Here is a 16,565-nt window from a genome sequence, read left to right on the forward strand (position 1 = left end):
AACTAACACAACTCCAAAAAGGAAACCTGTTAAAGTGAAATGGACACTATAAGAAACAGTGACTTGATCAGCCCTTGCCTTGACTGTCGAGGAACAACTTAATACTTTATTCCTTTTAGTATTTTTCTTTTTTCTGCTTAATACTATTGGTTGAACTCTGTAATTAACATACAATTATTCTTAGGTGTTTAAATTTAACTGAAAAGTGATTCCTGTTAAATACAAGCGTGGGAATAAGAGAGGGAGGAGGTATTCAGTTTGGCACATGCTCAATCAAACTTGCCCCAAACGGTAGAGTTTGAAACATACCAGGGGATTCCAATTCAGTCCCATCAAGCTGGCATGGACCAATGCCATCTCACTAGTCCAAGTGATCAATTTCAGTTCATAATTGATCACACTGATAGGTCTAAGAGTCAAAGGGATCACATAAACAAGACTAGTGTGTGCTAATACTAACTGATAGAATAAAAAAGGGAGAGAACAATCCAGCATGGGAAGTAGGATACACAGCATACCCATAGAATGGCAGATGTCCTAAACAGCACTCTGGCCTCAGAATCAGCCCTTAAGGCACTTGGATCTGGCTGAAGAGCCCATGAGAGTATTTTAGGCATGGAAAGGCAAGACACTCTAGTAAAACAAAACAAAACAAAACAAAACAAAAGAAAACAAACAACAACAACAACAACAAAAAAAACAAAAAAACACCCTAAATGAAAGATCTCTGCAAGTGAGATCCCAGTGGAAAGAACGGGTCATCAAAGAAGGAGGTACCTTTCTCTGAAGGGAGAAGAGATCTTCCGCTTTTACTATGACCCTGTCTAATAAGATCGGAGTTGGCAAACTCAAAAGGCTTCCATAGCCTTGGCAACCCATGACAAGAGCCTAGGGAGATTTCTGACACCATAAACAAGAGTGGCAATTGTTAAGTCAACAAGAGTCATTGTGCACTTACTCCCCTTGTAGGATCTCTGTCCTTAATGTGTTGTCCAATGTAAATTAATGCTATAACTAGTACTCAAACAGTACTTTACACTTTGTTTTTCTGTGTGGGTGCAAACTGTTGAAATCTTTATTTAATATATACTAAATTGATCTTCTGTATATAATGATAATTGAAAATGAATCATGATGTGAATGGAATTGGAGAAGGAGCAGGAGATGCGATAGTTGCAGGTGGGAGGGAAGTTATGTGGGGGAAAAAGCCACTGTAATCCAAAAGCTGTACTTTGGGAATTTATATTTATTAAATAAGTGTTAAAAAAAGAAAGTTAGTTAAATGCCTAGAAATTGCCCATCTCTTCTCAGGGAATATCTTTGGGCATTCTGCTAAGTGCTTGCAGAAGTATCCTGGTTACTTTATGAATGGCTACCCTTGGAGCACCATGCTTATCTGAAGTATAATGTTTCATTAAAATTCTTTCAATTGCTTCTAATTAGCTTGAGCTTTGATTAAAATGAAATTTAAAAAGTGAAAAATACCCTGGGCAATTTGACATTGATGATAGAAAGCTGAAAGTATTATATGTAATAGAATGGAGATTTATTTGGATGATTTCTCAGGCAAAGTCATTAAAATATGTAAATTTTAAGCAAATATGATATTAGATATCTGAGCAAAATATTGTCAGACCAAACACTTGGGATAACTTGAGGTATAATTCTTTCCTAGGCCAAGTGTTTCATTTAGCTAGCTTGAGTTTTATTCTGAGCCCATGGCTTCTTAGTAATGAAATATATATCTTCCTAGCAATGTTTATCTTCATCTCCGTTTTCTACTGCTAAAATTTTTCAGCTCTGAAAAATAGCTCATGGTGCTTACAAAATCAAGAGGAGCTGTAACTGTGTGATCCACATTTTTACTCTTCATAGTTTTTTGATTTGCTAGCTCTTGGCTACATTTACCATGAATGATGTATTGCTGTTATCTTTATGAATAATGGTTTCATAAATCTGAGGTGTAGATGAAATTTAAGGATCAACTGATAGCTTTCTAAAAATTGAATGAGAAAATTCTTTTTGCAGGCCCAAGGGCATTAATGCAGCAAGTTTAAAAAATCAAGAGATTGTCCACAATCCCTGACAACTGAATCATGGTTCATTTAATTTCAATTATCTAAGCTTTATGACTGGATAGAAAGAGGATTTTACTTCATCTTATCTACTCTTTGTGTCCCTTAAACCATATTAAGTCTTGTCCTATAAATATTTACATTTAAATATGTTATTTGGCTTTAATCTTGAATTCATATTGCAAAGGAACATTCTTGTAGAATGCATTATGTGTAAGTACAAGCATTTATAAATATATTTGTGACTTGTATAAACTGAATAGTGTATTTTAATTCTACTGTAGACTGTGACATAAACCATTTGGTCTACCATACATTTTCTAAATTTTCTCAAAATCTGAGTTATTCTAAGTGACCATTTATAACTATATGTATTTTAAAAATCTAAGCAGTCATAAGTATGTGACTTATATTAGGTCTTGAGAAATGTTTATGATCACCAAGGAACCCTTATATGCCCAGTATCCCCTCCCTGACTATAAGCCCATCATATCTCAGGGTTCTGTACCACGGTGCACTGGGTAGTAGTAACAGCACAGCTCCAATGCTAGTTCTCCATAAAGCCATTTCCCCTAACGTTGTCTGAAGGAACTACCTTCATAATACACTAACAGTATTGAGTGATTGTTAAACTTGGATTGATCAAAACCACTTAAGTGGTAGCTAAACCCTTTATTTGTGTGTGTAGTGATATAAAAATGATTAGTTATCAATAACTTTTATGAAGTACCGAAGAATTTCATAGAATATTGCTATGAACAATATACGTCAAATATACCCCTGTTTCTAGTTTCATCTTCAAGAGGAAGAATGGTGCCATTTACTGAGAGGAAGAAGCATGTATTTTGTCTGCTTTTTGCACAATTGGTTTTTTGGTTAGTGGTGTGAGGGATCTTTATGAATAAGTAAATTACTCTCTAAACTGTTGCGGAACTCTGCACATGCGCAGGGAGAGGATCAGGACCCCAGAATCGACCTCGACTCGAGTCTAATATCTTGAGACTTTTGCATTCTCTTTTTGTACCCATCTCGTTATTCCGTACTCTTTATAGTCTGCAGAACTTCGCCTTCAATCTTGTTCTTATTTCCTCTGTGTTTCCTTGCACTTCGACCTTGAGTCTTTCCTTTTATCTTGGCCCATCTCCTATTGGAATCTGACACCATCTCACCTTTGCTTTCTCTCCCAAGCCTGGAGTTGGGCTCTTCTGCTCCACCACTCATCTACAATGCCTGAGTTTGGCCCTAGGCACACCATTGTTTAAAAATAAATAGATTAATATCTTTGTTTGAGATGTTGAAATGAAAACGTCCATGGGAATTCAACAACTAGCTCAGCAACAAAGTCTGTGTTGGCAATGAACATTTACTGGTCATCACTATACTAATTGAAGTGTATCGAGAAAGAAAACATTGCAACAAAGAACCCTTGGATTTCAGGAAAGAATTCCTGTTCCTTTCAAAAAGAGAACTACTGAAACACACACACACACACACACACACACACAGAGAGAGAGAGAGAGGGAGAGAGAGAGAGAGAGAATAGAAAAGAGATGATAGTAATTGAAGAAAGAAAATGGGTTAACAACATCTATGATCTCAGGAAAATAAATTAAGGATAAAGCTTTTTCTGTTGTTGACATGGAATAATTTTGGAGGAATAAGAAGGAATCTGACGTCAACGTGGAATATATGGAGGGTGAGAAGTGGAACTTGTGACAGGGAATCCTGTCTCTCTTGGTTCAAGAGAGCTGTCTATAGGACTGTAGGACAAACACCTTAAATTATCTCCAACTACTGTTTTGCCTTTCGCCTTGTGACAGGCTAAGCTGTTCACAATATCCCCATGATTGTCTTTGCATGTTTGCTCTGCTCCTAGCACCTACAGCAATATGGTAGTGCTTTGTTTTCCTTGTGCCATTTACATTTTATCAGCAGTTCATGATTGTCATAGTTTTTTCCATTATTTGAAAAGATGTGCCACATATTTTGAAGTACTTATAAAATAGAATAGGAGCTGCATTGGTTTTACAAAAAAACTTTTGTTTTCACATTAGGTTATTAAATATTGTTTCTAAATTTTTTATAAATCTCTTTTGAATCCTAGGTATTGCAATTTCAGATGAACTTGATAAGGTAAGCCCCACTGCATATCTATCAAAAATAAAATGTAGAATTTATTCTTTAATCCATTGTATAAATTCAAGTTTCTAAAACATAGGAAATGTTCAAATATACTTTGTTTGGTACTAACATTTAAAACTTTCAAAGGTAGGTGCTTAGATTCTCTTAGGAAAGTTGTTGTTGCATTAAATATGTATCAACTACTCTTTTGAGTTAAGGTCTTTTAGAATTTTTTTAGAGAAAATAGAATCAATGTAAGTACTGAATTACTGTATTAAAATTAAAATATAACATTTTATGAGATGAATTGTTTGAATTCTGCCATATGTAAATGAAGACACTTATACATTTCTGCAGTTACTCTATGAAAACTTCACTAGCAAGGCTTTTTGTTTGTTTTCATTTTGCAAAGTGCTAAGAGACTATGATGGTGCTTTAAAGTGATAGTTGTGAGAGAATGATACGATTAGGAATGTATTTCAACAGCATTGTGGTGGAACTCCTGCTAATGGATTGTACATGGAGAGTTGTGGGAGAAATCATCCAAAATCATTCCTAGGATTAGAGGATGAGCAACTTGGTGAATGTGGGAACCAAAACTGGGAAACCAGTGAGAAAGCAGATTTGTCAGGTTGAGACAGCACATGGTTATCATTTGGACTGTTTGTTTTGAGTTGTCTACTAAACTTTTTTCTATGAGTTGTTGCTCATGAAATAGATTTGATTTTGTGATATACATTTAGGAGTCACTGGAGAAATTTTTTTTTTTAATCTCAGGACCCCTTCTCAGTCTTAAAAATGGTAGAGAACCCCAAGGAGAGTTGGTATGTTCAGATTGTATGTGCTAATAGTTTCTATGTTAGAAATTAAAACTAATAAAAACTTTACATGCTTAGTCACTAAAAAAAGAAAAAGAATCAGTGAAGGGTTTGCATTGTAGCACAGTGGGTTAAGTTGTGCTCTGTTACATTGGCATCTCATTGCATTGGTTTGAGTCCTGCTACTCTGCTTGCTTAATGCGGAGTCTATGATCTATAATCCAGCTTCCTGTTAAAGCAGTTGAGAAAGCAATGGAAGATGGTCTAGATGTTTAAGCACCCTGACACCCATGTGGAGACCAGGATAGAGTGTTCCTGTCTCCTGGCCTTTTCCTGGCCCAGCCCTGGATGTTGTTAGCATTTGGGGAATAAACCAGCAGATGGAAGATATCTCACTCTCACACACTCTCACTTTTCTCCATCCTTCACTCTCTCCCCCAAAATGAAATATTAATGAGAAAGTTACTTTGTTTACATTTTAAAAATGTTTTTAATGTTTATTTTGATGGATTTTTGTAGCTGCTTCTGTACTCAATTTCTTGTAATATGTTTTTCCAGTTGAATAAAACCTGACATTAGAAATGTGGATGGAAAAGGAAGAAGTACTTAGAAGTAGTCATCATCAATATCTGGTGAATATCAGTCCAGATATCTCTCAAAGATAGGTTGAAATTTGGCCTTGGTGGCTTGATATATATAGCTCGAAAGAAAACATTGGAAAGAATTGAGCAAAAAAAGGAATCTTATACATAATGACATTTTAAAATAATAAAGCCATCACATAAAATTGTATTATTTTTGCAAAATCAGTAACATTCTAGTCCAAATGGGAATATACCTTTTGAATCTTGTGTCATAAAAATGCGTTTCTGGTTAAATAACCAAAAAACAAATATACTGTTAAATATGAATTCCTATTAATAAGCCATAATCATATTTTAAATTGTCTTCATTTCTTACTGTGCACTAGGTCTTGACTACAAACCGTATCAAGTGTGATGAGCGGAGGTGTGGTCTCCAGGGTCTGTTCAGGTTTCCTCATCCTCTTTTCATCCCTCGTTGTCTTGCCAAGCTGGTCTCCTTTTGCCATCACCTTCCTTACAGTTTGCAGAAACTTAATTCCCTGCTCTTGCAGCTATAGTCAATGTTCCTTTTTAGTACAAAGATACAATCATCAATCATTCTTTGAGATCATTTGCCTCTTCCAGTGTTCTGCCAACCTCTGGTTGCCGTGTCCGTAAGGCAGCCTGGGTGGGGCAGTTCCTCTGCCTGGCTCTCATCCTCCCCTGTGCCCTGTGCCCCTGCTTGCAGCAGCATTGGTGTTCACACCTTTTTTGGTGAGCTGAAGAACTTTGATTACTGATTGAACCAAAATAGGTTCAACACTGAATAAATTGAGATTCCCTGACACTTGCCTCAGTGTCTTCCTGAGGACATATCCTCTCCTCTATACTCTCTTTCTTCCCAGTGCTAGGTCAGGGCTGTGTCCATTTAACTAAATTGTATGACACTGCCAATTTCTATATACTTACCTAATATTCTTATTTTTGGACACTTCATGAAAATTGCTGAAATTTATTGCATATTTATTATTTTTCATGACAAATATCTGCATAAATATGTCTTTATTGGAAAAAGTATTTATATCCGTGAAAAACAGTTGACTCATTCTCAGATTTGATTTTCAAGAGTGGCAGTTAAGAATCAAGGCTTCCAGAGCCATAGCCATCATGCTTTGCTTGATGGAAAAACACCCTTGGATGAGACAGCCTGTCCAGGAGCACCCTCTGGTGACCATGAAGCTCATCGTTCTGAATGTTTCTAAATAAGAGAGTGACTTTCCTGCTGATACTGTAACTCAGCCAGTCAGAGTGATTTACAGTTTGTGTTGACCTTTCACCTGTCTTTAATGTAATGATAAAAATAAGCACAGTTCCTTCTTTTAAATTCCCCTTAACAATTTTGAGCGTTCACGGAAAGATATATAATATTATTTAAGGATTTTTCTTCAATTATGGGAACTCCAGCAAATTCCTTATTCACAAGGGTTTTGTTTTCCTTCCTGAGTCATCATATTGGTTTTCTATGATGCTGTAAAAAATTAAAATACCACAGATATATTGTCTTACAATTCTGTAAGCTAAAAGCTCAACAGGAGTCTCCTGATGTAGACATCAAAATGTCATCAGGGGCCGGTGCCGTGGCTCAATAGGCTAATCCTCCACCTGCAGCGCTGGCACATGGGGTTTTAGTCACGGTCAGGGTGCCGGATTCTGTCCCGGTTGCCCCTCTTCCAGGCCAACTCTCTGCTGTGGCCCGGGAGTGCAGTGGAGGATGACTCAAGTGCTTGGGCCCTGCACCCCATGGGACCAGGAGAAGCACCTGGCTCCTGGCTTCAGATCAGCGTGGTGCACCAGCCACAGCATGCCAGCCACAGCGGCCATTGGAGGGTGAACCAACGGCAAAGGAAGACCTTTCTCTCTGTCTCTCTGTCTCTCACTGTCCCCTCTGCCTATCAAAAAAAAAAAAAAAAAAAAAAAAGATGTCATCAGGGAAGATTCTTTCCTGAGATGCCTGGGGGAATCTATTTCCTCACTTTTTCTAGCTTCTAGCGGTACCTTATTCCTGAGCTCATGCATGGCCCCCTTGCACCTTTAAAGCCAGCATCAGCTCTTCTCTCTATAACTTCAGCCAAGAATAGTTCTCTGATTTTATGGAATCATGTTAGCTTGGGGCCACCCAGCCAATTCAGATGATGGTTTCATCTCAAGATCTTTATCCAGAATCCTGAAAAGTCCTCTTTCCATGTCATAGAACATATTCACAGGTTTAGGGAATTAGAACACAGACACCTTTGGGAATCCATTATTTTGCCTACACAGCCAGTATACAAGTTGAGATGACAGTACTATTCACATACATATAATTCTTAAGATGTCTATGATTTCAGTTCATACCACAAATACCTCACAGTGATCATAGTTGATGCCTACAGTTTCTCTTTTCACTTCTACAGATTGCCTTTTAGGTTCTCTATTAGTTATCACAGGTCAGGGAGAATATGTGATATTTGACCCTTTGGGACTGGCTTATTTCACTAAATACGATGTTTTCCAGATTCATCCATTTATTGTAAATGACCGGATTTCATTTTTTTTTTTACTGCTGTGTAGTATTTCATGGTGTACATATCCCATAATTTCTTTATGTAGTCTTCAATTGATGAGAATTTGGGTTGATTCCATGTATTAGCTATTATGAATTGAGCTGCAATAAACATGGTGGTGCAGATAAATCTTTCATATGCCAATTTCATTTCCCTTGGGTAAATTCCCAAGGACGAGATGGCTAGGTCATCATAGGTCTATATTCAGATACTGTCTTCCATAGTGGCTTTACCAGTTTACATTCCCGCCAACAGTGGATTAGGGTACATTTTTGCCCACATCCTAACCAGCATTTATTGTTTGTTGATTTCTGTATGTGGGGAGCAACTGGGAGCAACTCGGACTAGACTAAGTTACTGGAATTAAGACTTATTCTATGCATCTGCTCTCCCACAATATGGCGCTGAGAAGGGAGAAACAGCTTCTACACAGCTGCCTCCAGTTCCACCAATAAACTGTAAGACCTGCTCCTGATTGGAGGAGAGCAGCGTACTTGGCGTGTGGGTAGCAGAGTTGGGATTGGCGGAAGAGGACTATAAAGGAGGAGAGAGACAACATGCACCAGGAACATCTAAGGGGAACATCTATCTGAAGGAACACCTGTGCAGCCCCCGAGAGAGCCGGCCGGCGGTGTGCCGCTCCCCTGCGGAAGTGGGGAAAGTGGCAGGGGGAACCGCCCTTCCACGGAGGTGGAAGGGTCAGTAGCCAACCCGGGAAGAACCAGCAGCAAACCCGGGGAGGGCCGAGCAGACAAAAGAACAGCGCAGGGTCCTGTGTCGTTCCCCCACGAAGACGGGGAGCGACATAATGGTGCCGTGACTCGGATATGAAGCCTAGGCAGGGTTTGGTGTCGTTCCTCCACGAAGACGGGGAGCAACACTGTATGAAAGCCATTCTAACTGGGATGAGGTGAAACCTCATTGTGGTTTTGATTTGCACGTCCATGACAGCTAGTGACCCTGAGCATTTTTTTCATTTGTCTGTTGGCCATTTGTGTTTCCTCTTTAAACAATGTCTGTTAAAAAGTCCTTTGTTTATTTCTTCACTAGATTTTTTGTTTTGTTGTTGTTGAGTTCCTTGATCTCTTTATATATTCTGGTTATTATTCCTTTATCAGTTGGATAATTTGCAAATAAATTCTCCCATTCTATTAGTTGCATCTTCACTTTCTTGAGTGTTTCTTCTTTTGTAGTACAGAAGCTTGTTAATTTGATATAGTCCCGTCTGTGAATTTTGGCTTTGATTGCCTGTGCCTCTGGGTTCTTTTCCAAGAAACTTTGCTTATGCCAATGTCTTGCAGGATTTCCCCAGTGTTCTCTAGTAAGTTGATGGTACCAGGTCATAGATTTAGGTGTTTAATCCATTTTGAGTAGATTTTTGTGTAAGGTTCAAGGTAGGGGTCTTGTTTCAGATTTCTGCATGTGGAAATCCAGTTTTCCCAGCAGCATTTGTTGAAGAGACTGTCCTTGCTCCAGAGATTGATTTTAGCTCCTTTGTCAAATAGAAGTTGTTTGTAGATGCATGGATTGATTTCTGACCTTTCTATTCTATTCCATTGGTCTACCCACCTGTTTTTGTACCAGTTCCATGCTGTTTTGATTATAACTGCCCTGTAGTATGTCTTGAAATCTGGTATTATGATGCCTTTAGCTTTGTTTTGTTGTATAAGATTGCTTTAGATATTTAGGGTCTCCTGTATTTCCATATGAACTTCAACATCATTTTCTCTATATCTGGGAAACTTACCTGGTATTTTGATTGGAATTGCATTGAATCTGTAAATTGCTTTTGGAAGTATGGTCATTTTTATGATATTGACTCTTCTAATCATGATTATGGAAGATCTTTCCATTTTTTTGTATCTTCTTCTATTCCTTTCTTAATGTTTTGTAATTTTCATTGTAGAGATCTTTGATATCTTTGGTTAAAGTTATTCCAAGGTGGGGCTGGTGCTGTGGTGCAGTAGGTTAATCCTCCACCTGTGGCACCAGCATCCCATATGGGCACTGGTTCTAGTCCCGGCTGCTCCTCTTCCAATCCAGCTCTCTGCTATAGCCTGAGAAAGCAGCAGAAGATGGCCCAAATCCTTGGGCTCCTGCACCCACGTGGGAGACCTGGAAGAATCTCCTAGCTCTTGATTACGGATCAGTGCAGCACTGGTTGTTGAAGCCATTTGGGGAGTGAACCAGTAAATGGAAGACCTAAAAAAAAGTTATTCCAAGGTATTTGATTTTTTTTGTAGCTATGTGAATGTGATTGATCTTAGAGGTTCTTTCTTGGCCATGGCTTTGTCTGTGTATAAAAAGGCTTTTGATTTTTGTGAATTAATTTTATATCTTGCTACTTTACCAAATTCTTCTATGAGTTCCAATTGTCTCTTAGTGGAGTTCTTTGGATCCTCTAAATGAAGAATCATGTTGTCTGTAAATAGGGATAGTTTGACTTCTTCCTTCTGAATTTGTATCCCTTTGATGTCTTTTTCTTGCATTATGGCTCTAGCTAAAACTTTCAAGACAATACTGAATAGCAATGGTGGAAATGAGCATCCTTGGCTGATTCTGGATCTCAGTGGAAATGCTTCCAACTTTTCCCCATTCAATAGGATGATGTCTGGGGGTTTGTCATAAAGTGCCTTGATTGTGTTGAGGTATATGCCCAATTTGCTTAGGGTTTTCATCATGAAAGTGTGTTATATTTTATCAAATGCTTTCTCTGCATCTATTGAGATAATCATACAGATTTTGTTCTTCAGCTTGCTAATGTGATGTATCAGATTGATTGATTTGCAAATGTTGAACCATCCCCACATCAGGGATAAATCCCACTTGTTCCGTGTGAATGATATTTCTGATGTGTTGTTGGATTTGATAGACTAAATTTTTGTTGATTTTTGCATCTATGTTCAAGAATTAGAATTAGTTCTTCTTCAATGCCTGGTAGAATTCTGCAGTGACGCCATCCAGTCCTGGGCTTTTCTTTTTTGGGAGGGTCTTTATTACTGATTCACTTTCCATCTCAATTATGGGTCTGTTTAGTTTTTCTGTGTCTTCATGGCTCAATTGAGGTAGGTTGTATGTGTTCAGGAATCTATCCATTTCTTCTGGCTTTCTAGCTTTGTTGGCATTCAGCTCTTGGTAGTAATTTCTGGTGATTATTTTTATTTCTGTATCATTTGTTGTTGCATTTCCTTTTTTATCTCTAATTTTATTGATTTGGGTCTTCTCTCTCCTTTTTTTGGTTAGTTGAGCCAATGGTGTATCAAATTTGTTTATTTTTTCAAAAAACCAGCTCTTCATTTACTGACCTTTTGAATTATTTTTTGGTTTCAATTTTATTGATTTCTTCTCTAATTTTAATTATTTCTATTCTGTCGCTCCCCCTCTTCGTGGAGGAACGACACCAAACCCTGCCTAGGCTTCATATCCGAGTCACGGCACCATTATGTCGCTCCCCCTCTTCGTGGAGGAACGACACAGGACCCTGCGCTGTTCTTTCGTCTGCTCGGCCCTCCCCGGGTTTGCTGCTGGTCCTTCCCGGGTTGGCTGCTGATCCTTCCACCTCTGTGGAAGGGCGGCTCCCCCTGCCACATTCCCCACTTCCGCAGGGGAGCGGCACACCGCCGGCCGGCTCTCTCGGGGGCTGCACAGGTGTTCCTTCAGCTAGATGTTCCCCATAGATGTTCCCTGGTGCATGCCGTCTTTCTCCTCCTTTATAGTCCTCCTCCGCCAATCCCAACTCGGCTGCCCACACGCCGAGCACGCTGCTCTCCTCCAATCAGTAGCAAGTCCTACAGTTTATTGGTTGAACTGGAGGCAGCTGTGTGGAAGCTGTTTACTTCTCTCCCAGCGCCATATTGTGGGAGAGCAGATGCATAGAATAAGTCTTAATTCCACTAACTCAGTCTAGTCCGGTTTGCTCCCCACATATTCTACAAGTTTTCGGTTTGGTTTGCTATTGCTTTTCTAGATCCTCGAGGTGTATAGATAGTTCATTTATTTGGTGCCTTTCAAGTTTTTTGATGTAGGTACCAATTACTATAAACATTCCTCTTAACACTGCTTTTGCTGTATCCCATAAATTTTGGTATGTTGTGTTGTTGTCTTCACTTGGTTTCAGAAATTTTTTGATTTCTTTTTTTTATTTCTTCTATGACCCTCCGTTCTTTCAGAAACATGTCGTTCATTCTTCATGTATTTGCATATGATGTAGATATTCTTGAGTTGCTGATTTCCAGCTTCATTGCATTTGGTCAGTGAAGATGCAGATATAATTTTATTTTATTTTTTCAATTTGCTGAGACTTGATCAATCACAGACAGTGAGAAGAATGTGTATTCTGCAACTCTAGGATGGAAAGTTCTGTAGAGGCCGGCTCACTAGGCTAATCCTCTGCCTTGCGGCGCCAGCACACCGGGTTCTAGTCCCAGTCGGGACGCCGGATCCTGTCCCGGTCACCCCTCTTCCAGGCCAGCTCTCTGCTGTGGCCAGGGAGTGCAGTGGAGGATGGCCCAAGTGCTTGGGCCCTGCACCCCATGGGAGACCAGGAGAAGCACCTGGCTCCTGCCATTGGATCAGCGCGGTGCGCCAGCCACAGCGCACCGGCCACAGCGGCCATTGGAGGGTGAACCAACGGCAAAAGGAAGACCTTTCTCTCTGTCTCTCACTGTCCACTCTGCCTGTCAAAAAAGAAAAAAGAAAGAAAAAAAAAAGTTCTGTAGATACATGTTAGATCCATTTAGTGTGTAGTGTTGATTAACTGCTGTTTCCTTGCTGATTTTCTGTCTGTTTGGTCTCTCCATTGCTGAAAGTGAGGTATTGAAGTCCCCAATTAACTGTAAATTTGCTCAAGTTAGTGAGGTCTCTGGGCTTCAACTTTACTAAGTTTAAAATGCAGGTAATTAGAGCTTCCCCATAGGCTGTCATGAGGAGGAGGAGGACAAGGAGTAGTTTTTCTGTTCTGTTGGCATACACTCAGCTCATTTCCTCTCCTCAAAGGAAGCACTGGGTGCTGGTGCTTGCCCAAGTGGATATAATATTCATCCGCATTTCCACAAGGAGCACTATAGGATCTGTACAGTACTCGTTGTAGGCAGATTCTCCAGCAATGTCCCTCATCAGGCAACCAGGGAGCCCTGAGCGAGTGGAGTCTCCCACAGTGACTGCCCGAAATCCCAGCCATACCGTGAGCCTTCTCATGCAGCCTCAGTGTTTTCAAAGCCCTGCAGTATCAGTGTTTTCACAGTTCTGGCACACAAATCTCTAATAGTCAGGAGCCCCCAACCCCCCAACAGTTCTTCCCACCAGACTCAGGAATCTCTGTTCGGCTGGTTGCTGGGTGTGGACATGAGTTGGCATAGATGTTACATATGCTCAAAATGGTGCTTGCTCTCTATTGGCTTGTTACAGGATGCCATTGCAGGGTGATCATGGAGAGAGAAATGTGTTGCGCCCACCTTTTTTCTTCTCTAGTTTGATAGTTACACTATGGCCCACAAGGTTCAAAGCTGGATTCCCTCCAGGCTTTTCCTGCAGCTTTATTGCCAGTGGCTTGGGCTGCTACAGTCTGGTCTCACCTCTTTCCAAAGCTGGTGTGGATGCTCTTGACTGCTGGGGTCCTGATTTGTGTGTGTCCACACCCTCCATGTGGGTCCTCTCTGTCCCTCTATTTTGAGTGAAGTTTCCTCTGATGTTTTCTCCCTAACTCTCTCATATTTTTTTTTTTGTGCTTTGTTTCCCTCTTTTTCTTTATTTAGAATCTCTACTCAACAGGGAATCAGGGAATAGGAAAAAGCAGATAGACTTCCATGATTCCAGGTCGTGTTATTCATTTCCACATTTTTGTTCATGTTAGTTGGTGTTCTCTTTCTGTTTTCTGTCCTTCAATTTCCATTTTTCCCTGGTCACCCTTGGACAGTATGCTGTTACCTCCCATTCTCTCAGTGGCTGTGTCCCAATGACACTTCCTGTGGGTATTTATTTTTGTCACTACTTGAAGATGTAGACTGATATTCTGGAAAAATATAAAGATAAAATTTGATTGAATCTTGGCTCCTACCATTTGCTGACCCTGTGCCCTTCAGCAAGTTATTTATAGCTGCTAACTATAGCTTCCTTCTCTGTTAACATGAGACATTTTTAGTAATTATTAAAAATATTATTGATTAATTTCCCACAAAAATAATTTTAGGTAGGCATCTAAAATACCAAAAACATAAAACATTTCAGTGATATATGTAGGAAAATTATTTTAGAGGAATAAAACATGGAAAATGTAAATCTTCTGTACAAAATGCAGTTTTGATGTTCTGTATTGTTGCTTCACTTGGGCCACAATTGAGCTTTTTGTCAATAAGTGACATCACCATCCACAGGATCTGAACAAACCAATTGCTTATGGAAAATCTGAGTACTCCTGTTATTGAATCCTAAGAAAATTGTCACTCATTCATCCTTACACATAAAATACTCTATTATATAATTAATGATATCTTCAAAAAACTCTTTTATATTTCTAAGCATCAAAGGACACAGTCAACTGAATGAAATGGGAGCTAATGAAATGGGAGAACCATTCACATATCATATATTTAGTATGGGATTCATATCCAAATATATAAAGGACTCTTGCAACTCCACAGCAAAGAAGCAAATACCTCAATCAATATATATGGGCAAAGGACTTAAAGAGGCATTTCTCCAAACTTGGTAAGCAAATTGACAAAAGCATATGAAAAGATGGTCAAGTTCACTAATCATTAGAGAAATCCATATCAAAACCACAATGAATACTATCTCACATCCCTTAGAATGACTATTGTTTTAAGAAAATAGCAAGTGTGGATAAGGATGTAGAAAAATTGGGAGAGTTGTCTTAGATCCCAGTGCAATAGTGTTAAGAGGTGGAGCCTTTAGGAAGTGGTTATATCATGAGGTCTATATCGTCATGGATAGGATTAGCACACTTATAAAGGGGCTTGAGAGGCTTGGCCTTTCTATTCCCTCTCTCTGGTATGAAGACACAATATTCATCCTTCCTTCCATCTGAGGACTCAGGGAGACAGAACCATTTGGGAAGCAGAGAGCAGCCCTTCGAGACACTGAATTTGCTGGCAACTTGATTTCAGACTTGATTTCTCCAGAACTAAATTTCCATTAATCATAAGTTACCTATCAAATCAAGAATTGACTAGGCACCACACACACACACACACACACACACCATAAAATATTTGACAAACAGTCCTAATTCTAAGTATGTAGCTAAAAGAATTGAAAGCAGAATCTCCAAAATATATTTATCATCTTCATAACAGCATTATTCATAATAGCAAATAGGTAAAAGTAACTCAAATGCACATTAGCAGATGAATGGATAAGCAAAGTGTGCTATATACCCACCATAGAATACTATTCAGCCTTCAAAAGGAAGGAAATGTATTCATATGATGCAACATGGATTAACTGTAAGGATCTTATGCTAAATGCAATAAACCAACAAGAGAAAGATAAATACATTATGATTTCATTTAACATGAAATATTTAAAGCAGTCAAGTCTGATAAAACAGAATGTAGAGTGGTGGCTTCCAGGGGTCAGAGGATGCAGGAGATGGAGTTCTTGTAAAATGGGTGTAGTCTCAGTTTTGCAAGATGAAAAATATAGGCTCAGCATTCATTTTCACAAAGATTGGCTGCACAAGACTGAGTACACTTAATGCTGCCAAACTGTTCATTTAAAATTGGTGAGGATGGTAAATTCCGTGTTATGTGTTTTTACCATGATTTACAAATATATTCTTTCCATAAATGAGAGCATTACTTTCCTTTGCGTTCTGAGAATAATTTCTGCAGACACAGGCAGATGTCAAGAGACAAAAACAAACTTCAATTAGAACAATTCCCCAGGGGTTTTTGATATTGAAGAATAAGACTGGTCTCCCTCATGTTCTGGCTTAAGGAAAAATACACATTTTTGAGTACTATACATCTTTGAGATTACTCATCAGAAATACTATTCTCTTTATCACCTGTTGTTATATATTGATTGGTAGTGAAATTGTTTCCAGTCCTTGAATCTTGAGATTTATATGTAACAGAGACAGTAATATACTATTTAGTACATACTGTATTCTTGACCCTGGACTAATAATTTTATAAAAATTATGGTTATTTTATGCTAATAAAGTAGGTAACATTTATTGAAAACTTATTAAAAAAGAAAACTTATTACATGCCAGACTATATTCTAAGTTATCTGTATTATCTAATTTAGTACTTAGCAATAGCCTGTGGAATAGAGAATTTTATTCCCATTTGACAAGTGAGATAATTGAGACTCAGAAAGGTCTTGTCCATCTACCTGTGCTTATATAAACAGAAAAGAGAA

General features: G+C 38.8%; 1 protein-coding gene across 1 annotated transcript in view; it reads left to right on the forward strand.

Moving 5' to 3' along the window:
* C6H8orf34 (chromosome 6 C8orf34 homolog) overlaps positions 1-16,565 on the forward strand; it is a 491,602-nt gene that overhangs the window by 138,171 nt on the left and 336,866 nt on the right. Inside the window, 1 exon segment of the mRNA XM_002710514.5 lies at positions 4,180-4,208. Coding sequence (XP_002710560.2) covers positions 4,180-4,208 — 29 coding nt within the window.

This window comes from Oryctolagus cuniculus, chromosome 6 (assembly GCF_964237555.1).
Source record: "Oryctolagus cuniculus chromosome 6, mOryCun1.1, whole genome shotgun sequence".
NCBI lineage: Eukaryota > Metazoa > Chordata > Mammalia > Lagomorpha > Leporidae > Oryctolagus > Oryctolagus cuniculus.